Here is a 24,125-nt window from a genome sequence, read left to right on the forward strand (position 1 = left end):
ATTTATTATATTTCTGTCAGATGTTCCAGGACCTCCCATCAATCCAAGAGTTACAGACACAACCAAAACTACTGCTACACTGAACTGGGGGAAACCTCTGGATAATGGTGGACTTGAAGTCACTGGATATGTAATTGAGCACAGAAAGGAGGGAACAGAAGAATGGATTAAAGACACCCCTTCATCTCCACTAAGAATCACAGAGTTTGTTGTTTCTGGCTTGGAAACTGGTGCCAAGTACCATTTTAGGATTAGTGCTGTAAATGCCAAGGGAGCAGGTGAACCTGCTGAAACTCAGGAATTAGTTGAGATTATAGAACATGATGCTGAACCTGATTTAGAGTTAGATGTTGAGCTGAGAAGAACCCTTGTTGTCAGGGCTGGCTGCTCTATTCGTCTCTTTGTGCCAATCAAGGGTCGTCCTGCGCCTACAGTTACTTGGAGTAAAGAGGGTGGCCCTGTTCCACGTGCAGTCATTGATAGCACTGAATCGTTCACATTGCTACTTATTCCTGAGAGTTCAAGGATTGATGCTGGCAAATATGAGATTACCCTTGAAAATGCAGCTGGAAAGAAAAGTGCTGCCATTTATGTGAGAGTTTTGGATTCCCCTGGACCTCCTCTTAACCTCAAACCGGTAAAGATTGACAAAGAAAGTATTACACTTCAGTGGGATATTCCTCTAATTGATGGAGGAGCCAAGATCACAAATTACATAGTAGAGAAGAGGGAATCAACACGCAAAGCTTTTGCTACTGCGATTACAAAGTGCCCAAATACATCAGTCAGAATTGGCGACTTGGGTGAAGGCTGCGAGTACTACTTCAGGGTGTCCGCTGAGAATGAGTTTGGCATTGGAGAGGCAGTTGAAACTGTTGATCCAATTCGTGCATCCCAAGCACCCACACCTCCAGAAAGCATCATTCCTACTGACATCACAAAGAACTCTGTAAGCCTGGCATGGACTAAACCCAAGCATGATGGCGGAAGCAGAATTTCAGGATATGTCCTAGAAGCCAAGAAAAGGGGAACAGACCAGTGGGCACATGTTACAACAGTGAAGACAATGGACTTCACAGTGAAGAATCTCAATGAGAATGAGGAGTACATTTTCCATGTCATGGCTGTCAACCAATCTGGCAGAAGTGCTCCACGAGAGAGCAAACCTATTATTATTAGAGATTCGACATGTCTTCCTGAGTTTGACTTACGTGGTGTTTGCCAAAAGACTGTTATTGCCAAAGCAGGTGATGATATTAAAGTTGAAATTCCAGTCATGGGACGTCCCAAACCAACAATTTCTTGGCAAAAGGATGGAGCAGCCCTGAAACTCACACAGAGAGTCAATGTAGAAACTACTGCAGCTACTGTTATTATTAGCATTAGTGAATGCACTAGAGCTGACAGTGGTGTTTACACAATGACAGCAAAGAACATTGTTGGATCTGTGACAGAGAACATAATCATCAAAGTGCATGATGTACCTGGGCCACCAAAAGGACCAGTGAAGATTGTAGAAATATCTCGGACTTATTGCATCTTTTCTTGGGAAGCTCCTGAGAATGATGGGGGTATTCCAATTAACAACTATGTGGTTGAAATTAGAGACGCCACTTCCCAAACATGGTGTGAACTCTCAACCACTGTTATTCGCACAGTGTTTAAAGCTATACGGTTAACCACTGGATCAGAGTACCAGTTTAGAATTAAAGCTAAAAATAGATATGGTGTTGGACCTCCCATCACATCAGAGGCAGTGGTGGCTGCCTATCCATTCAAGGTACCTGGGCCACCAGGAACTCCCAGTGTAGTTGCTTTCACCAAAGACTCAATCACAATTGGCTGGAATGAACCTGTCTCTGATGGTGGAAATGAAATTATTGGTTATCATGTTGAGAGGAAGGAAAGAAGTGGCATTATATGGCATAAGGTCAGCAATAGTCTTGTGAAAGGCAATGTTTTCAAGTCAACAGGACTTGAAGACGGAGTTGCTTATGAATTCCGTGTCTTGGCTGAAAACAAAGCTGGAATTGGTAAACCCAGTAAAGCCTCAGAGCCAATACTGGCCTTGGACCCTGTGGATCCTCCGGGTCAGCCTGTGCCAATTTTTGTTAACAAGAATGCCATCACTATTCAGTGGACAAAGCCAGCCTATGATGGTGGCTTTAAGATCACTGGTTACACAGTGGAAAAGAGAGAATTGCCTGCTGGTCGTTGGAGCAGAGCTAACTTTACCAACATTATTGAGACCGCATTCACCGTCAGTGGGCTGACTCAGGACGCCTCATATGAATTCCGTGTCATAGCCAGAAACTCATTAGGGGCAGTGAGCATACCATCCGAACCATCTGACCCAATTATCTGCAAAGATAATATAATCGAGCCACGTATTATGGTCGATGCCATCTTTAAGGATATTGTTCTTCTAAAGGCAGGAGAGTCCTTTAAGCTTGAAGCTGATATTGCCGGTCAGCCAATCCCATCCATGGCTTGGACAAAGAATGGAAAGGAGGTTGAGAACACAATGAAACTGGAGGTTAGGTTTACTGAACTTACAACTATTCTGACTAACAAGGACTCTGTTAGGTCAGATGGAGGTGAATTTGTTTTGACTGCCACTAATGTTGGTGGATTTGCTAAACATGTGTTCAATGTTAAAGTGCTTGACAGACCTGGACCACCAGTAGGACCCCTAAAAGTGTCTGATGTAACTGCTGACAACTGTGTACTTACCTGGGCTCCGCCAGCAGATGATGGTGGTGCCAAAATCGAAGGATATGTGGTCGAGAAACGTGAATCAAGTAGACTGGCTTGGACCAATGTCACTTCAGGGTTGCAGGATACACAACACAAAGTAACTAAGCTTCTCAAAGGAAATGAATATATATTTAGAGTGATGGCTGTGAACAAATATGGCCTTGGAGAATCTCTTGAATCAGAACCCACTATTGCAGATAACCCATATGTAAAACCTGACCCCCCAGAAAATCCTGAGGTGACAGCTATTACTAAAGATTCAATGGTTGTCATGTGGCAAGCACCTAAGAGTGATGGTGGGACTCCCATCATCAACTACAGTATTGAAAGGAAAGACAGAGCTGGCCTCCGATGGATCAAATGCAATATGAGAAAAGTCAAAGACCTACAGTTCAAGGCAACAGGACTTACTACAGGACATGAATATGAATATAGAATATTTGCTGAGAATGCTGCTGGTGTGAGTGTACCAAGTGTACCCAGTCTATTTTACAGAGCCACTGATGGCCTGTACAAACCTGGAGCTCCATGCAACCCCAGAATCTTGGACACAACCAAATCCTCAATTACTGTTGCCTGGAACAAACCTGTATATAGTGGTGGCTCTGAAATCACTGGTTACATTGTTGAAACATGCATCCCATGTGAAAAAGAAGAAGAAGAGCAATGGACCATTGCAACTCCCAAGGAAGGTCTCCTTGCAACGTCATTTACCCTTACTAATCTGAAAGAAAACCAGGAATATAGGATTAATATTTCTGCCATTAATAGCGAAGGAGTAGGAGAGGCAGCATCTGTTCCTGGAAATCCAAAAGCTGAGGACAGACTCCTTCCTCCTGAGATGGACTTAGATGCTGAGCTACGCAAAGTGGTCAGTTTGAGAGCTTGCTGCACACTCAGACTGTTTGTACCAATAAGAGGCAGACCAGCTCCTCAAGCTAAGTGGTCTAAAGGTGATGGTGAGCCTATAGAGAGGGCAACAATTGACAGCACATCATCATACACATCCCTTGTAATTGAAAATGTCAACAGATTTGACAGTGGAAAATATGATCTCACCATTGAGAACAGCTCTGGCTCCAAAACAGTTACAGTTCAAGTAAGGGTTCTTGACACACCAAGTGCCCCACAAAATCTGAAAATTACTTCTGTCACCAACAAAGCTGTCACTTTAACATGGGATTCACCAGTGAATGATGGAGGCGTCAAAATTAAGAATTATATAGTTGAAAAACGTGAGTCAACAAGAAAAGCATATGCCACAGTCAAAGCCAGCTGCCATAGTACATCTTTCACAGTGGACCAGCTTCTAGAAGGGTGTAACTATTACTTTAGAGTTTTAGCTGAAAACGAATATGGCATTGGCTTGCCCATTGAAACGATTGAATCAGTTAAAGTGTCTGAGAAGCCACAGCCACCAGGTAAAATCACTCTGCAGGACGTCACCAAAAACAGTGTAACCCTATCATGGGAAAAGCCAGAACACGATGGTGGCAGCAGAGTAGGCTGTTACGTTGTTGAGATTCAGCCTAAGGGTGTAGATAAGTGGACCCAGGCTATGATTGTGAAAGAGACAGAAGCTACCATCAGTGGACTAAATGTAGGGGAAGAGTATATGTTCCGTGTAGCAGCAAAGAATGAGAAAGGAACCAGTGACCCTCGTCAAATTGGTGTCCCTGTGATAGTGAAAGATCTCATCATTTCGCCAATTGCAAAAATGTTGTTCAACACATTCAGTGTGTTGGCAGGAGAAGACTTGACAGTGGAGGTTCCATATGTGGCACGTCCCAAAGCAGCTGTTACCTGGGTAAAAGATGGTCAGCCTCTGAAAAGAACTACCAGAGTCAACTTTGGTGCAACAGACACAATGCTGGACCTCAATATTAAAGAGGCTGCTAAAGATGATGTTGGCCAATACTCTGTTACTCTTGGCAATACAGCAGGACAGACAACAGTAAATATTGGTATTGTTGTTCTAGACAAACCTGGCCAGCCCACAGGGCCTGTCAAAGTGGAGGAGGTCACTTCTGATAGTATAACAATCTCCTGGAATCCACCAGAGTATGATGGTGGATGCACCATCAAAAACTACATTGTGGAAAAAAGAGACACATCCACAACTAACTGGATGGTTGTATCTCACAACCTAGCAAGAACAAAAATTAAGGCAGGCAGGTTAAAGACTGGCTCTGAGTATCAGTTTAGAATTGCTGCTGAAAATAGATATGGAAAGGGCCCAACTCTTCCTTCAGAGTGTATTGTTGCTCAGTACCCATACAAGCTCCCAGGACCACCAGGAACACCAAACATTCCAGCCTGCTCTAAGGACAGCATGGTTGTAGCCTGGAATGAGCCTGTGAATGATGGTGGAAGTAATATCTTAGGCTATCATCTTGAACGCAAAGAGAGAAATAGCATCTTATGGGTCAAACTGAACAAGTCTCTCATTACTGACCAAACTTTCAAGACCACAGGTCTCGAACCAGGAATGGAGTATGAATTCCGAGTTTATGCTGAAAACATTGTAGGAATAGGCAAAGCAAGCAAAGTGTCTGAAGGGCATATTGCAAGAGATCCTTGTGATCCTCCTGGCACACCGGAAGCAACAAAGATCACAAAAGACTCTATCACTATTGTCTGGACCAAGCCTGAATATGATGGTGGTGCAAAGGTAACTGGTTATATTGTTGAAAAGAAGGAGCTTCCTGAGGGTCGTTGGTTAAAGGCCAACTTTACTAATATCATTGAGACAGAATATGTTGCAACTGGACTTGTGCAGGATAAACAGTATGAGTTTCGGGTTATTGCCAGAAATGCTGCTGCTGTTTTCAGTTTACCCTCATACAGCACAGGGCCCATAACAGCTAGGGATGAGATTGAACCACCACGCATCAGCATTGACCCTGAATACACAAAGACACTTGTGGTCAACGCTGGAGACAACTTCAAAATTGATGCTGATGTTCATGGAAAACCATTGCCTTCAATTCAATGGCTGAGGGGAGAACAGGAACTTGGCAACACTATTCATAGAGAAATTAAGAACACACCCACTAAAGCTTACATATCTGTCAAGGAATCTAAACTTTCAGATGGAGGCCAATACACACTTTTGCTGAAAAATCCTGGAGGAGAAAAGGCTACCCAAATCAACGTGGTTGTCCTTGATAAACCTGGGGAACCACAAGGACCTCTTGTTGTTACAGGAATAACCAAAGACCATTGTTCCCTTGCCTGGAAACCACCACTTGAAGATGGTGGCAGCAAAATATCTCACTATATTGTTGAGAGAAGAGAGACAAGCCGGCTCGTCTGGACTGTTGTTCATCCAAAAGTACAGAATATTTGTCTCAAAGTAAATAAGCTTCTTGAAGGAGATGAATATATCTTCAGAGTCCATGCTGTCAACCAGTTTGGAATGGGTGCACCGCTTGAGTCTGCTCCTATTCTAATTAAAGATCCATATGTCCCACCTGGAACACCAAAGAATCTGGAAGTTTTGGATGTTAAAAAGGATTCAATGGTCCTTAGCTGGGAGGCTCCTTCAGAGGATGGGGGCAGTCCTATTACTGGATACATAATTGAGAAACGTGACAAAGAAGGAGTGAGATGGACAAGATGCAACAGGAAAACAGTTACAGATCTGACCTTCAAAGTAACTGGACTACTGGAAAGTCATATGTATGAATTCAGAGTTGCTGCTGAAAATGCTGTGGGTACTGGTGAGCCAAGCACCTCAACTGTTTTCTACAAAGCTCTTGATCCCATCTACCGACCAGGCCCACCTCAAAATCCCAAAGTCACTGACACAACAAAATCTTCTGTATTTCTGTCATGGGGGAAGCCTGTATGTGATGGAGGCTGTGAGATTCAGGCTTATATTGTTGAGTGTTGCATTGCTACAGAGCCAGTGGTGCAACCTGAAGCCCCAGATTCATCTGCCTCTGCCACAGATGTACCTGCTGAGGAATGGATAATATGCACACCCCCGTCAGGTGTAAGAACAACTAAATTTGAAGCTGGAAATCTGAAAGAAAACCAGGCTTACAAATTTAGAGTATGTGCTATAAACAAGGTGGGAGTTGGCGAGCATGCTGATGTATGTGGAGCTGTTGTTGTGCAGGACAGGACAGAGGAGCCAGACATTGACATTGACCCTGAACTCAGAAAGATTGTGACCATCAAAGCCGGTGCTTCCCTTAGATTGTTTATCCCCATTAAAGGAAGACCCATTCCTTCCATTAAGTGGGACAAAGATGAAGCGACTCTCAAAGAGACTGCTCAGGTTGAAATAACCAGCAGTTTTACATCCCTTGTAATTGATAATATGAGCAGAAGTGACAGCGGAAAATATACAGTTACTGCTGTGAACTCCAGTGGAACAAAGTCTGCATTTGTTGTTGTCCGCGTTCTAGATACACCCAGTGCCCCTGTTGATCTTAAAGTGAAAGAAATTACAAATCAGTCAGTAACACTGGCATGGGAGCCACCACTTTTAGATGGTGGATCCAAGATCAAGAACTACATTATTGAAAAGAGAGAAAGCACACGTAAAACCTATGCAGCTGCTGTAACAAATTGTCATGCTCTTTCATGTAAGATTGAGTCCCTCCAAGAAGGCTGTAGTTACTACTTCCGAGTCCTTGCTGAAAATACTTATGGTGTTGGCTTGCCAGCAGCAACAGTAGACCCTCTTAAGGTTTCCGAGGTGCCCCAGTCTCCAAAGAATTTGATTGTTACAGATCAGACAAAAACAAGCATCTCCCTGGCATGGGAGAGGCCAGAATATGATGGTGGGAACAGAGTTAAACAATACCTGCTTGAGGTACAGTTGAAGGGCCAGGATAAATGGTCAGGTGTAAACACATTTAAAACAATGGAGACTAAAGTGTCCAATCTGAACCCAGGACAAGAATATCTGTTTAGAGTTACTGCAATCAATGACAAAGGAAAGAGTGACCCAAAGGTTCTTGCTGGTCCAGTGATGACCAAGGATCTGGTCATTGAGCCAGATATTCGTCCTGCATTCAGCAGCTACAGTGTCCATGTTGGCAAAAACATAAACATTGATATTCCTATCTTTGGACGGCCTAAACCAACAATCGCATGGACCAAGGATGGAGCCCCTTTGAAGTTTACTACCAGAGTCAATATTCACAATACAACTACACATACAACACTAAGCATTAAGGAGGCAGCAACTGATGATATTGGTATGTATACCATAAGTGCCACTAACTCAGAAGGAAAGAAGGAAAGTGCAATTGAAATAATTGTACTTGACAAACCTGGCCCTCCATCTGGTCCTGTGAGATTTGATGAAATTACAACACAGAGTGTCAAAATTTCATGGGACCCACCAAAACGCATAGGTGGGTGCCAAATCTCAAACTACATCATACAAAAAAGAGATACTACCACAACAACATGGGAGAATGTGAGCAGCAACTGTGCTAGAACAACCATCAAAGTTATCAGACTAAAGACTGGAGCTGAGTACCAATTTAGGATCATTGCTCAGAACCGCTATGGAAAGAGTCAAGGTTTAGATTCATCAGCTGTAGTGGCTCAATATCCTTACAGAGAGCCAGGGCCACCAGGCACTCCCTTTATCACATCTCTCTCCAGAGACCACCAAATTGTTGAGTGGCATGAGCCTATAACAGATGGAGGAAGTGCTGTTCTTGGCTACCATCTTGAAAGGAAGGAGAGGAATAGTATTCTCTGGGTTAAGATCAATAAGACACTTATTCATGGGACCGTTTTCAAGAGTTATCCTTTGGAGGAGGGTATAGAATATGAGTACAGGGTTTTTGCTGAAAATATTGTTGGCATTGGCAGAAGCAGTAAGGTTTCAGAGGGTTGCATTGCCCGTGACCCATGCGATCCCCCTAGCACACCAGAGGCCATTCATGTGACCAAAGATAGCATCGTCATTCAGTGGACTAAACCAGAATATGATGGAGGCAGTAATATCACTGGCTACATTATAGAAAAACGTGATCTGCCAGAAGGCAGGTGGGTGAGGGCAAATTTTACTAATGTCATTGAGACCCAATTTACTGCTACTGGTCTCACTGAAAATGCACAGTATGACTTTAGAGTCTTTGCTAAAAATGCTGTTGGAACAGTCAGCAAGCCATCATACAACAGTGGACCTATCATAGCAAGTGACAAGGTGGAGGCCCCTAAATACTCAATTGACCCTGCCTTTACCAAGACAGTTACCATAAATGCTGGAGAGACATTCAAGTTGGATGCAGATGTCCATGGTAAGCCACTGCCTTCAGTCCAGTGGTTCAAGGATGAAAAGCCAGTTGAGAATACAATCAGATTAGAGATCAGAAACACAGATAAGCATGCAATGATCACTGTTAAGGACTGTGTTAGAGTTGATGGTGGAACGTACACACTTCTGCTAACAAACGAGGCTGGCAGGGAAACTGTTCCATTTAAGGTTGTGGTCCTGGATAGGCCTAGTCCATGTGAGGGACCTCTCCAAGTCACGGGAGTTACTGAGGATAGATGCACACTGGCATGGCGGGCCCCGTTACATGATGGAGGAAGTCCTGTTACACATTACAAGATTGAAAGGAGAGAGACAAGTCGTCTAGCTTGGACTGTTGTTTCTAGTAGCTGTAACACCACATGCTACAAAGTTACTAAATTACTGGAAGGCAACGAGTATATGTTCCGTGTAATGGCAGTTAACTGCCACGGTGTCAGTGAGGCGCTGGAGTCTGGTGCAGTTACTATGAAGAATCCATTTGTTCCACCTAGTTCACCTCACATTGAAGATGTATTTAACATTGCCCATGATGGCATGACTATCACTTGGTCTGTCCCTGAGTCTGATGGTGGCAGTGAGATTATCAGTTATATAATTGAAAAGAAGGACAGGGCTGGAATCAAGTGGACCAGATGTAACAGACAAAAAGTCACTGATCTATCATACAGAGTTACAGGCCTAACCACAAGCCATGAGTATGAGTTCAGAGTATCTGCTGAGAATATTGTTGGACTAGGAGAACCAAGCCTTCCTAGTTCATATTACAAGGCGTCTGACCCCAAGTACAAACCTGGTGCTCCAGCATATGTGAATGTAATCGACTCTACAAAAACCTCCATTACAGTTTCTTGGGGAAAGCCTCTGTCTGATGGAGGTAGTACTATCCAAGGATACATTGTTGAAATATGCAAGGCTGAAGAGGAAGAATGGACGATTGTTACCCCCCCTACTGGCCTGCGTGTCAACAAATATGAAATCCCTAAACTTACTGAGGGCCAGGACTACAAAATCCAAGTGTGTGCGTTGAACAAAATGGGAGTTGGTGAACCAGTTGTTCTTTCTGGAACAGCGAAGCCAGAGGAAAGGATGGATCCACCACAAATTCAGCTCGACTCCGAGCTGAGAAAAGGAATCACAGTAAAAGCTGGTGGATCTGTTAGAATCTATATTCCTTTTAAGGGCAGGCCAACACCTGAGATTAAATGGACAAAGGATGATGGAGACCTTTCTGAAAAGGCTGTGGTTGAGAAAGCTGTGAACTTCACACAGCTCTCTATTGACAGTTCCGACAGACATGACTCGGGAAAATACACACTAAACTTGACAAATAGCAGTGGCTCTGTATCTGACTTTGTTTCAGTAAAAGTCCTGGACACACCTGGGGCCCCACAGAACCTTGTGGTTAAAGATATCACAAAGGATTCTGTTACTCTTGTATGGGATGCGCCAATGATTGATGGAGGTTCAAAAATCAAGAACTATATCATTGATAAGCGTGAATCAATTAGAAAAGCGTATGCAAATGTGTCCACAAAATGCCCCAAGACTACATTTAAAGTTGAGAATTTAATCGAAGGAGCTATGTACTACTTCAGAGTCATGGCTGAGAATGATAACGGAATTGGTCAGGCTGTGGAGACAAAAACTGCTTCAAAGGCCTCTGAAGTACCCCTGCCTGTTGGAAAAGTATTCCTTACAGATGTCACCAAAACAAGTGTCACACTGGCCTGGGAGAAACCTGAGCATGATGGTGGTAGCAGGATTGGTGGCTACTTGATTGAGATGCAGCCCAAGGGCACAGATAAGTGGGGAGTTGCAGGAAACCCAAAAACCTGTGAAGGAACTGTCACAGGCCTAACAAAAGGATCAGAATACTTATTCCGTATCATTGCATACAATGAGAAAGGAAAAAGTGAGCCAAAGGCACTTGCGGCACCAGTGATTGCAAGTGACATGACCATAGAACCAAGCATTAAGATGCAATTTAACACTTACAGCGTGTTAGCTGGAAAAGACCTTAAATTGGAGTTCCCTGTACTCGGCAGGCCCAAACCTAAAGTCAGTTGGGCAAAGGATGGTCAAGCCTTAAAGGTGACATCTAGAGTTAATGTTTTTAACACTCCATCAACAACTGGAATTCAGATTACTGAAGCGTGCAGAGAGGACTTTGGCAAGTATTCTATTACTGCAACAAGTACTGTCAGCAGTATCACAGAAGATGTGACTGTTATTATCCTTGACAAGCCTGGTCCACCTAAAGGTCCAGTTAAAGTTGTGGAAGTGAGCAACAGTTTTGTCCATCTCTCTTGGGAACCCCCTGCGTATACTGGTGGTTGTCAAGTTAAGAACTATATAGTAGAAAAGAGGGATGCCTCAACCACAACATGGCAGCCAGTTGTTACACAGCTCGCTAGAACAGCTTTTAAGGTAACAAAGCTGAAGACAGGTGCAGAATATCAGTTTAGAATCATGGCTGAAAACAGATATGGAAAGAGTGCGCCACTAGACTCCAAGGCCATTGTAGTGCAGTATCCTTACAAACCACCTGGCCCTCCTGGAACACCATTTGTTAAATCTGCAACTAAGGAAATGATGATAATTGAATGGAATGAGCCAGTCAGTGATGGTGGAAGTGCAGTTATTGGTTATCATCTGGAAAGTAAAGAGAGAAGCAGCATCCTGTGGAACAAACTAAACAAGACTCGTATTTCAGATACTCAGTTCAAGATCTGTAATCTTGAGGAGGGTATTGGTTATGAATTCAGAGTCTATGCTGAAAATATTGTTGGGATTGGCCGATGCAGTAAAGTTTCTGAGTCCTTTATTGCTCGCGACCCATGTGACCCTCCTGGTGCCCCGGAAGCTGTATCTATTACTAAAAACCAAATTAAAATTCAGTGGACCAAACCTCAGTATGATGGCGGCAGTAAAATAAACGGATACATTGTAGAAAGAAAAGATCTCATCTCCCCTGATGTTCGCTGGGTGAGATCCAACTTTACTAACATAATTGAGACTGAGTATACAGTCACTGGTGTGACAGAGAATGAGCAGTATGAATTCAGAGTTATTGCAAGAAATGCTGCAGGAGTCTTCAGTGAGCCATCAGACAGCTCTGGACCTATCACTGTTACTGATGAAATCAAGGCACCAAGGGCCTCAATGGACCCCAAATACAAGGATATTATTGTTGTTTGTGCTGGGGAGAATTTGATTTTCGATGCGGACATTTATGGAACTCCACAACCTGAAGTTGCTTGGCTTAAAGAGGGCAAGGAAATGGAGAAATCCCTGCGCATTGAAGTTAAAACTACACAGAAACGGGCAGCTATGACAATAAAGGATGTTACCAAACTAGATAGTGGCCACTATGACCTTGTTCTCAAAAATCTTGGTGGTACAAAAACCTTTCCCATCACTGTTAAAGTCCTTGACAAACCAGGTTCACCCTCTGGACCCATTAAGGTAACTGGAGTCATGGCTGACAGGTGCATCCTTGCCTGGTCTGAGCCAGCTTTAGATGGTGGTGCCAGTGTCAGTCACTATATTTTGGAGAAGAGAGAGACCAGCAGGTTATCTTGGACTGTATGTGCACCTAATGTAAAATGCCTGTACCACAAAGTAACAAATTTGCTTCCAGGAAATGAGTACATTTTCAGAGTCAGGGCAGTGAACAAATACGGAGCTGGCGATTATCTTCAGAGTGAACCCATTATTGCACGCAATCCTTACAAGCCACCAAGTGCTCCTGGAACTCCTGAAGCAAGTCAAATCACAAGGGATTCCATGGTTCTGTCTTGGTCAGCTCCAGAAAACACAGGTGGAGTTGACATTCAAGGCTACCACCTTGAAAAACGTGACAAAGATAGTGTGAGGTGGACAAAATGCAACAGGCAAAGGTTGACAGACATGCACTTCAAGGTCACAGGTCTTATGCCAGACCACTTTTATGAGTTCCGTGTTGCTGCTGAGAATGAGACTGGAATAGGAGACCTCAGTGAATTGTCCCTTTTCTACAGAGCATGCGATGCCACAACATCACCTGGACCTCCACGGCACCCTAAGGTGGCAGACTACACAAAGTCTTCTGTGTCTCTGTCCTGGGGTAAACCTGACTTTGACGGTGGAGCCTACATCAAGGGATACATTGTTGAAATGAGGGAGTATACACCACAACCTGAATTACCCGAGGAAGCAGAAGTAGCACCAGCAATAGAAGCAGCAATTGAAAAAGAATGGACCATGTGCACTCCACCTACAGGTATTCAGGTGACTAAACTCACCATCACAGATCTGAAGGAAGGTGGCGAGTATCAGTTCCGTGTTTGTGCCATTAACTCTGAAGGAGTTGGGGAGGCAGCTAGTGTCCATGGCACAGTAGTAACTTGTGACAGGGCAGATTCCCCTGAAATGGAGTTGGATGCAGACCTCAAAAAGGTAGTATCTGTCCGGGCTGGTGGAACTCTGCGTTTGTTTGTCCCCATTAGAGGGAGACCCAAACCATCTGTGAAATGGGAGAAGCTTGAGAGTACTCTAACGGAGCGTGCTGCAATTGACACTACTACTTCATACACCATGCTGGTCATTGACAATGTTAACCGCTTTGACAGTGGAAAATATTCATTAACACTGGAGAACAGCAGTGGTACAAAATCTGCAGTTATTACAGTAAGAATTTTGGACACACCAAGTGCACCACAAAACTTTGCTGTTAAGGAGCTCAAGAAGGATTCAGTTACTCTTGCCTGGGATACACCACTCAATGACGGTGGTGCAAAAATTACAAACTATATTGTAGAAAAGAGAGAGTCTGTGAGGAAGGCCTACACTACTGTCACTATCAACTGCATTGCTAACTCATTTAAAATTGAAGACCTCCCTGAGGGTGGAACATTCTATTTCAGAGTCTGTGCTGTCAATGCATACGGTCAGGGACAGGCAGTTGAAACCAAAGAAGTCAAAGTATCTGAAGTGCCTCAACCACCAAACAAGGTCATTCTTGTGGATGTAACAAAGACCAGTGCATCACTGGCTTGGGAGAAACCTGCTCATGATGGTGGAAGCAAAGTAATGTGCTACAATGTGGAATTCAAACCTAAGGATGGTGACAAGTGGGGCACTGCATGTACAGTCAAAGTACCAGAAGCAACTATTCCTAATTTGAATCCAAATGAAGCATATCTGTTCAGAGTTGTTGCAATCAATGAAAAGGGAAAGAGTGAGCCAAAGGATCTTGGTTTGCCTGTGGTTGCAAAAGATGTTGCAATAGAACCAACAGTAAATTTACTGTTTAACACATATAGTGTCAAGGCTGGGGATGATCTCACTCTTGAAGTACCTGTAAGAGGCAGGCCAAAGCCTGTCGTATCATGGAAGAAGGATGGACTTCCTTTGAAGCAAACATCATCAATGACAATCATAAATACAGCAACGTCATCTAAAGTTATCATTAAAGGAGCTACCAGAGAGCATGTCGGCAAGTATGAAATCACTCTGGCCAACACTGCAGGAACTGTCACAGCAGATATTGGAGTTGTTGTGCTCGACAAACCAGGTCCACCTAAAGGTATTAAGGTGGATGCTGTGACTTCAGACAGCATTACACTTTCCTGGTCTGCACCAGAATATGATGGTGGCTGCTCTATCAGCAACTATATTGTGGAGAAGAGAGATACAAACACACAGGAGTGGCAAATTGTAGCAAGTAATGTGTCTAGAACATCTTTCAAAGCTGGTCGCCTTACACATGGAGCAGAGTACCAATTCCGTATCTATGCAGTTAACCGTTACGGCAAAAGTAACTCCCTTGATTCTCCTGGAATTAATGCTCAATATAACTTCAAACAACCTGGACCTCCATCAACTCCTATTGTGACACTGGCTACTAAGTCATACATGCTGGTGACCTGGAATGAGCCAGTCAGTGATGGTGGAAGTCCTATTCTAGGCTATCATTTGGAGAGGAAGGAGCGTTCTAGCATTCTTTGGACAAAGATGAACAGAGGAGTGATCAAAGATACAGAATACAAAGTCACTGGTATTGAAGAGGGAATGCTCTATGAATACCGTGTGTATGCAGAGAATATTGCTGGTATTGGTAAATGCAGCAAGGCCTGTGAAGCTGTTGCAGCAAGAGATCCATGTGATCCTCCAGGCACACCTGTGGTTACTGCTATTACGAGAACATCTGTCTCATTATCTTGGGATAAACCCGACTATGATGGTGGATCCAAGGTTTCTGGTTACATTATTGAGCGCAGAGACCTTCCTGAAGGTAGATGGACAAGGTGTAATTTCACCAATGTGCCAGAGACCCACTATGATGCTACCAGCCTTACAGAGAACAACCAGTATGATTTCCGTGTTATTGCAAAAAATGCAGCTGGACAGTTCAGTATGCCATCATACAACACAGGCGCTATTACTGTCAAGGATAATGTAGATCCACCACGCATCATGATGGATGTCAAGTTTAAAGAGACTGTGTTTGTGAAAGCAGGAGAAACCCTGAAGATTAATGCTGATCTTGCTGGACGTCCTGCCCCTGTCATCTCCTGGACAAAGGATGGCAAAGAGATTGAGCTGAGAGCCAGGATTCAGATTGTGTCGACAGATACAAGCACTTGTCTTGTGGTAAAGGATTGCATCAGAAGAGATTCTGGACAGTATGTTCTGACTCTACAGAATATTGCTGGAACAATCACCATGCCAATTACCTGTGTGATAATCGATAAACCAGGGCCCCCTGCAGGCCCTCTTCAGATCACTGGGCTCACAGCTGAGGAGTGCACTTTGTCATGGGGTCCTTCTCAGGAAACTGGGGGTGCTGAGATCACACATTATGTTGTTGAGAAGCGTGAGACTAGTCGTTTGGCATGGATATTAGTTAAGGGTGATGTTACAAAAACCTACTTTAAAGTCACAGGTCTGCTTAAGGGTAATGAATATATCTTCAGAGTTGTAGCTGTTAACAAGCATGGAGTTGGTGAGGCTCTGGAGAGTGAGGCTATAAAAAGTACTGATCCATACACAATTCCAACTGCTCCAGCTGGTGTTGATGTGACTTCCATAACTGGGGATTCAATGACCCTCACCTGGTGTAAGCCAGCCAGTGATGGAGGCAGTCCCATCGCTGGATATGTAATTGAGCGCCGTGAGAAGACAAGCATGCGCTGGCTCCGTGTGAACAGAGATCTAGTTGAGGACATTACCATGGTGGTGACAAAACTTCGCAAGAGTTGTGAGTATGACTTCAGAGTCTATGCTGAAAATGCAGCTGGCCTGAGTCCTGCGAGTGAACTATCTGCAACATTCAGAGCACTAGATCCCCTGGTCGTTCCTTCTCGTCCAACCAAACCAAAGATTATAAATTCAACAAAAGGCACTGTGTCTATCCTCTGGAGACCGCCAACAAATGATGGTGGTACTCCCATCTTAGGATATAGTGTAGAATATAGAGAATTTATTTGCAAACCAGAGCCGGAATTTGAGGATGAAGAGGAATATGAGGAGGAAGAGGTACCTGAGTCCCCCGAAGACCTTGCCAGATGGGTTGAGGCAATACCTCTTACCAAAAGCTTGGAGTTCACAGTCACTGGTTTAAAGACAGATGTAGAGTATGAATTCTGTGTGAAGGCAATAAATAAAGTTGGCAGCAGTGTGCGTAGCCCGTATTCTGATCCAGCTGCAGCAGCAGACAGAACAGCAGAACCATCATTTGATGCTGATATTGAGATGCATAAGGTTCTTACTGTAAAACATGGTACATCGTTCACTCTTAGTGTGCCATTTAAGGGAAAACCAGCACCAGTAGTTGAATGGACCAAAGAAGGTGTAGATCTAAAAGTAAGAGGAACCATCGAATCAACAGAATCTAGCACGTCACTGACTATTGAGAAGTCAACTAGGAATGACTCTGGAGAGTACTGTGTCACCATTGAATCGCCATTGGGTAAAGCAACTTTGCCAATGGTAGTGAAAGTGCTCGACTCCCCTGGACCCCCAATCAATGTCAAAGTTTCATCTGTGACCAGGGATTCTGCAACGCTTCTGTGGGAGGCTCCAGAAAATGATGGTGGAAATGCAGTAAAAGCCTACCATGTTGAGAAACGTGAGGCAAGTAAGAAGGCCTGGGTGTCTGTGACCAGCAACTGTCATGCTTTGACCTACAAGGTGGAAGACTTACAGGAGGGAGCCGTCTATTACTTCAGAGTAATAGCAGAAAATGAGAATGGAGAGGGTGCACCTCAAGAGGCTAAGGGAGGAACAAAGATTACAGGTATACTAGAACACAATGATCAATGATAGCTGTACAACGTTTCTATACAGATCCAAACACAATTAGAAACCAAAATCTTACTGTGTGTTTCAGAGGTACCAAGTACACCGATGAAACTTGGAGTTGCAAATGTTACGAAGGACAGTGTTACACTTGCCTGGACAAGACCAGAATATGATGGTGGAAGCAGAATCACTGGTTACCTCATTGATGCAGTGGAGAAGGGTCAGACCAAGTGGGTGAAATGTGCAACTGTGAGGACCCTGACTCATACCATTAAGAGCCTGAGAGAAGGAGCTGAGTACTTCTTCAGAGTTTGTGCAGAAAACCATGCTGGACTCAGTGAACCTAAGGAGATGATTGTTCCAGTTATTGTCAAGGAAATACATGGTATTGTTTTCCAGATTTACTTTAAAATCTTAATATAAAAAATATAAGTTTGATTTTCGTTTTAATATGTAGCTTAAAGGTGAAATTATTAATGCATTTCAAGTCTATGTTAAGTTTGGTATTCATTTTAAATTGTATTTTATCGTACTTCATAGTCGTGTCCTGATTTTGTTTTTTTTAACAGAGGCTCCAGAGTTTGACTTGAAGAACTACCCCAAGAGTACAGTTTATGTAAAAGCAGGGGCTGACCTGACTTTCGAGATTCCTCTCACTGGCAAGCCTATGCCAAAGGTGACTGTATCCAAAAATAATGTTGTCATCAAAGGATCCAAGAGACTTCTGGCAGAAGTAACTCCTGACAGCTTAATCATAACTCTAAATGAAAGCGTTTCAAGTGACGCTGGAAAATATGATGTCACTGCCTCAAATGCAGGAGGTACCACAAAGATCTTCATTATCTTTGTTGTGATGGACAAACCTGGACCACCTGTTGGTCCAGTTCAGATCGGAGAGGTTGGAGAAACCTCAGTTTGTCTAAAGTGGAATCCTCCCGAATATGATGGTGGCAGTCCTGTTACCAACTATATTGTTCTGAAACGTGAAACAAGTACTCCTGCTTGGGTAGAGGTGTCAACTAACATTGCCAGGAGTGCCATCAAAGTGACTAAGCTAACCAAGGGAGAGGGGTATCAGTTCAGAATTAAGGCTGAGAATCGCCATGGTGTAAGCTACCACATTGACAGTAAACCAGTCATGATCAAACTGCCATACAGTAAGTCATCAAGTCTGTTTGACAATGTTCTTTAACTTTGGTTTTATTATTGAATAATCTTTCTTAACTACTTTAACAAAATATTGCTGTCTTTCAGTAATCCCGGGACCTCCATCCACCCCATGGGTTAGCTTTGTTTCCCGAGAGAGTTTGACAGTGTGCTGGAATGAGCCAGTCACTGATGGAGGAAGCCCTGTAATTGGATATCACCTCCAGATGAAAGAGAGAAGCAGTATCCTCTGGCAGAAGGTTAATAAAACCGCAATAACAGGAAACCAGTGGCGAGTTACAAATGTCTGTCCTGGTCTAATCTATGAATTCAAGGTAGCAGCTGAAAATGCTGCTGGTATTGGAAAGATGAGCAAGACATCTGAAGAGGTGCTCGCTATTGATGCATGTGGTAAGTCTTTCATTTCATGGTTCAGTTTTACCCTTATTAGGCATAGTTCAATATATAAGTACTATTATATTTGATGTTTGAAGCAATACATCAAGATTTATAATACATACAATGTCAAGAGGCCATTTTAACAAATCTTTTTCTCTTAACTTGTTTATTTTACACATTTATGTTCTAGAGCCCCCAGCAAATGTTCGTGTCACAGAAGTCACAAAGAACGCCGTCATCCTGGCTTGGCAGAGACCACCATACGATGGAGGCAGCAAGATTACTGGCTACAGTGTGGAGAGGAGGGAAGCTACTAATGGCAGATGGGTGAAGGCCAACTTTACAAACATCATTGAACTGGGTTTCACTGTATATGGACTCACCCAAGATGAATCTTATGAGTTCAGAGTGTTTGCCAGGAATGCTGTTGGATCTGTTAGCAATCCGTCTCTTATTGCTGGTCCCGTCACCTGTGTTGATGCATGTGGTAGGCAATGGATTTATTTTGACTTCTTTTTGTTGTCTTGCCTTGATATTATCTGCTTAATATTAATAATAATTTTTTCCCACAGGTGCCCCAGCTATTGATCTTCCTCCTGAGTATCTGGATGTGGTTCAGTATAAAGTTGGTTCTTCAGTAAAACTAAGAGTAGGAATTAATGCCAAGCCTCTGCCAACTATTGAGTGGTTGAAGGACGGAAAGGAGCTGGTAACAAGTTCCACTGTGTCTGTTGAAAGCACAACAGACTCCTCTACTGTTCTAATCAAGGATGCAACTCGCTTTGACACAGGCTCATATGAGATTAAGATCAAAAATGTTCTGGGATCAGCTTCTGCTACAATCAGGATTGAAATACTTGGTACTTCGCGCTATTAAAATTTATTTTAAGATCTTATTTCATAAATGTATTACCTGAGAAATAGATACAGAAGTGTGTATTTGATATTCATGTGCCTTTCATTTCTCTTTTTAGACAAACCTGGACCCCCAGCTGGCCTCATTAATTTCAACTCCATAACAGCAGACCAGATAGTCTTCAGCTGGGGTCCAGTTCCAGAGTCTGACCATGGAGGTTCCAAAGTTACCCACTATGTTGTTGAGAAACGTGAAACCAGCCGAGTGGTCTGGTCAACTGTTTCAGATAGACATGAGAAAACGCACATCACAGTCGGAAAGCTGTTGCGTGGAAATGAGTATGTTTTCCGAGTCATGGGAGTAAACAAGTTCGGAGTTGGAGAGCCACTCGAGTCTGAGCCAGTCATCGCTAAGAATGCCTTTGGTAAGTTTTATTTTTCAGAGACAGGAAGTTTAATCCTTTCCTCATTGTTCATCACTAAATATCTATTATTTCCTTTTTTAATTACACTTGCCTTTTCTAAGTGTTTCTTTTTGTCTATTTCTAAAGTAACCCCTGGCCAACCTCATACCCCAGAAGTGAACACTACCACTAAGTCCACCATGTTAGTAGAATGGGACAAACCGGGGATGGATGGTGGTAGCCCTGTGACTGGCTACTACCTAGAGAGACGTGATAAAAAGAGCTTGCGCTGGATCAGAGTGTATAAAGATCCCATCACTGACACCAAACAGATGGTGTACCACCTGACAGAAGGAAATGAGTACCAGTATCGCGTCTGTGCAATTAACAAAGCTGGTGAGGGACCATTCTCTGATGTATCAGACTACTACAAGGCTGCTGAACCAGTTGGTACGTGATCAAAAAAAAACATTGAAATTTAAAAAAAACTCTTTACATCTAAGCTAATTAGATGTAATTAGACCCTAACTAATAACCTTTTTTCACAGATCCCCCAGATGAGCCATGCAAACTAAAGGTTGTGGACTCCACAAAGACATCCATCACCCTGGGTTGGTCTAAACCAGAATGGGATGGAGGTAGTGAGGTTACCAGCTATATGGTGGAGAAGCTTGTTGAAGGAGAGAAAGACTGGGCCATGATTACTTCTAAGAGCGAGGTTAAGACAACAGAGTACATAGTTCATGATCTAAAACCAGATGTAAACTACTTCTTCAGAGTCTCTGCTGTGAACTGTGCTGGCCGTGGAGATCCTTTAGAGATGACTGAGCCTGTGCAGGCTAAAGATATCCTGGGTAGCGTAGAAATATATTTAAAATTGTTAACATTATATTTAGCTTGTTTTTATGTCAATCTTTGTAACACTGTATATGTGTATGCCCTTCATAGAGGAAGCCCAGATTGACTCAGATGTTGCCATGAGAACTCATTACATCGTGAAGGCTGGTAAAGATGTGGAGCTGTCTGTTCCATTGAAGGGCAGACCTGCTCCCATTTCTTCCTGGAGCAAAGGAGAAGAATGCATAGATCACAATCCTATTTATGAGTTCCACCACTCAGACACAACAACAGTGCTCATCATGCGTGAAGTGACCAGACTTGATACTGGAAAGTACACAGTCAAGATAGAGAACGGTGTAGGAGAACCGAAAACACTGACTCTGTCTGTGAAAGTACAGGATAGCCCAGCTCAGTGCAGGAATCTGGTTATGAAAGATGTTACCCGTGGAAAGGTCACTCTCTGCTGGGACCCTCCACTCCTTGATGGTGGTGCTGAGATCACAAACTACATTGTTGAGAAGAGGGACTCCTCTAAGAGATCATACTCTGCAGTGACAAACAAATGCACAAATACTACATACACTATTGAAGATCTCTCAGAAAAGACCTCCTTTTTCTTCCGTGTCTTGGCAGAAAACGAGAATGGCATTGGTGACCCATGTGAAACACAGGAGCCTGTTAAGGCTACAGAAACTCCAGGACCAGTCAAGGAAATTTCTATGAAAGATTCATCTAAGACCTCTGTGACATTACAGTGGCTGAAGCCTGATTATGATGGAGGCAGCATCATCTCTGACTATGTTATTGAGAAGAAGCTGAAGAATGAGGAGTGGTCATTAGGAGGAGTCAGTAGAATATGTGAATTTGAGGTCAAGAAACTCAAGGAGCACTCTGAAGTGTTCTTCAGAGTTGCAGCCAGAAATGAGAAGGGACAGGGTGACTTTTCTGAACATGGACCTATCAAGGTCATTGACTACATTATCACTCCTGAGGCAGACCTTAGAGAATACCCTGGCGGTAGCCTTAGTGTTCGTTTGGGTCATAATGTGCATATTGAGTTGCCATACAGAGGCAAGCCAAGACCTGCTGTGCAGTGGTTAAAGGACAGCCTGCCTCTGAAAGAAAGTGACCAAGTGCGCTTCAAGACAACAGGGAATAAAGCCACTCTAACAATTAAGAATGTGAGAAAGGAGAATGAGGGTAAATACACTCTGAGCCTTGACAACAAGGTCAACAGGAAATCTTTCCACGTTTTTGTCATTACTCTCGGACCACCATCAAAGCCAGTTGGACCCATCCGCCTGGATGAGGTCAGAGCTGACAACATTATGATCTCCTGGGATGAACCTAATGATGATGGTGGTGGAGTCATTACCTGCTACTCTGTGGAGAAGCGTGATGCCTCCCAGTCTAACTGGAAGATGGCCTGCTCCTGTGTAGAGGGTACTCAGTTTAGGGTCCCCAATTTGATCAAGGGAGTCCAATATCAGTTCAGGGTATGTGCTGAAAACCGATATGGTGTCAGTGAGCCGTTGATCTCACAAATGGTTATTGCAAAACACCAATTCAGACCCCCAGGCCCACCTGGAAAACCTGTTGTTTACAATGTTACTAATGATGGCATGACCATCCAATGGGAAAAACCTATCTATGATGGTGGAATCCCCATCCAGGGATACCATGTGCAGAAAAAAGAAAAGAATAGCATTATGTGGCAAAAAGTGAACACAGTCCTGATCAAAGAAATGGATTTCAGGATTTTGGAACTCATTGAAGGTCTTGAGTACTCTTTTAGAGTCTACGCTCAGAATGATGCTGGATTCAGCCGAATGAGTGATGAAAGCAAGTCAACAATGGCTGTGAGCCCTGTTGGTAAGTCTTGGTTAAAACAATGACAGTTTAGCATCCTCTTTGTTGGAAGTAAGGTGTGTAGCATGGTGATGTTTTTAATCTAACAAAAATGCAATGTCTTTTAGACCCCCCTGGCCAACCGGATTACATTGACATAACCAGTGATTCAGTAACGCTCAAATGGGATGCACCTAAGCGTGATGGTGGTAGCAAGATTACGAGCTACAGCGTTGAGAAGCGTCAAGGACATGGTCGCTGGTTCAAGGCCAATCTGACTGAAGTACATGACTGTCAGTACACTGTCACGGGCTTGACGACAAATGAACGCTACGAATTCAGAGTCATTGCTAGAAATGCTATAGGTGTTGTCAGTCCACCCTCCAACTCCTCTGGCTTCATTGCAGTACGAAGTGAAAATGGTGAGTTGCAATAGAATTTAAAACTTATTTTACACTGTAAAATGAATATATATTTAAATAAGATACAATTATAATTTATGCACACAAGTTTTTTCCAATGTAAAACTCAGAATGCAACTTACATTTAGTTACTACTGCACATTAAAAACTAACATTGACTTTTTTTAACACAGCTGCTCCAAATATTGAGTTTGGCGCAGAGTACTTTGAAGGTTTGACAGTGAAGGCTGGAGATAACATTCGTGTGAAAGTTACCATCACTGGACGCCCAGTTCCTAAAGTTGTCTGGTACAGAGATGATGTGGAGATTACCAAGAAGATGATGGACATTATTACTGTTCCTGGATCCAGCACCCTGTTTGTCAGAGATTGCGACCGCACATATCGTGGCCTCTACACTGTAGAAGCTACTAATGGATCTGGAACCAAAAAGGAGAGCATACTAATCCAAGTTCAGGGTAAACTCTATGATTCTATTTAACTTGATGCTTAAAAACTATGTTTGTTGTGACACTGAGATAAATGTGAATCTCTGTGATGCAGACACACCAGGGGAGCCAGTAGGACCAATCACCTTCACAAATATTTCAGTGGGCAAGTGCACTCTGTGTTGGAACCCACCAGAGAATGATGGCTGTTCTGAGATTTCACATTACGTTATTGAGAAACGGGAGACCGCCAAGATCTCTTGGGCCTTAGTGTCTGATGAATGTAAGGAGTGTATGTTTAATGCAACCAAGCTCATCAAGTCCAATGAGTACCAGTTCAGGGTCTCTGCAGTTAACAAGTTTGGTGTTGGCAGACCTTTGGAATCCACTCCCATCATTGCACAACTGCAATATAGTAAGTGTAAATGTCCTAAAGCCCTGAAAATATAAATAA

The 24,125-nt window shown here is 43.3% G+C and overlaps 1 protein-coding gene across 1 annotated transcript in view; it reads left to right on the plus strand.

Annotated features, from left to right (window-relative positions):
- The window catches only part of ttn.1 (titin, tandem duplicate 1), a 163,029-nt gene that overhangs the window by 118,716 nt on the left and 20,188 nt on the right, over positions 1-24,125 (plus strand). Inside the window, 13 exon segments of the mRNA XM_047369711.1 lie at positions 21-17,324; positions 17,418-17,714; positions 17,899-18,486; positions 18,584-18,886; positions 19,065-19,361; positions 19,447-19,734; positions 19,849-20,154; positions 20,281-20,583; positions 20,682-20,987; positions 21,082-22,845; positions 22,950-23,243; positions 23,417-23,701; positions 23,787-24,086. Of these exon segments, the coding sequence (XP_047225667.1) occupies positions 21-17,324; positions 17,418-17,714; positions 17,899-18,486; positions 18,584-18,886; positions 19,065-19,361; positions 19,447-19,734; positions 19,849-20,154; positions 20,281-20,583; positions 20,682-20,987; positions 21,082-22,845; positions 22,950-23,243; positions 23,417-23,701; positions 23,787-24,086 (22,635 nt within the window).

This window comes from Girardinichthys multiradiatus, chromosome 7, assembly GCF_021462225.1.
Source record: "Girardinichthys multiradiatus isolate DD_20200921_A chromosome 7, DD_fGirMul_XY1, whole genome shotgun sequence".
NCBI lineage: Eukaryota > Metazoa > Chordata > Actinopteri > Cyprinodontiformes > Goodeidae > Girardinichthys > Girardinichthys multiradiatus.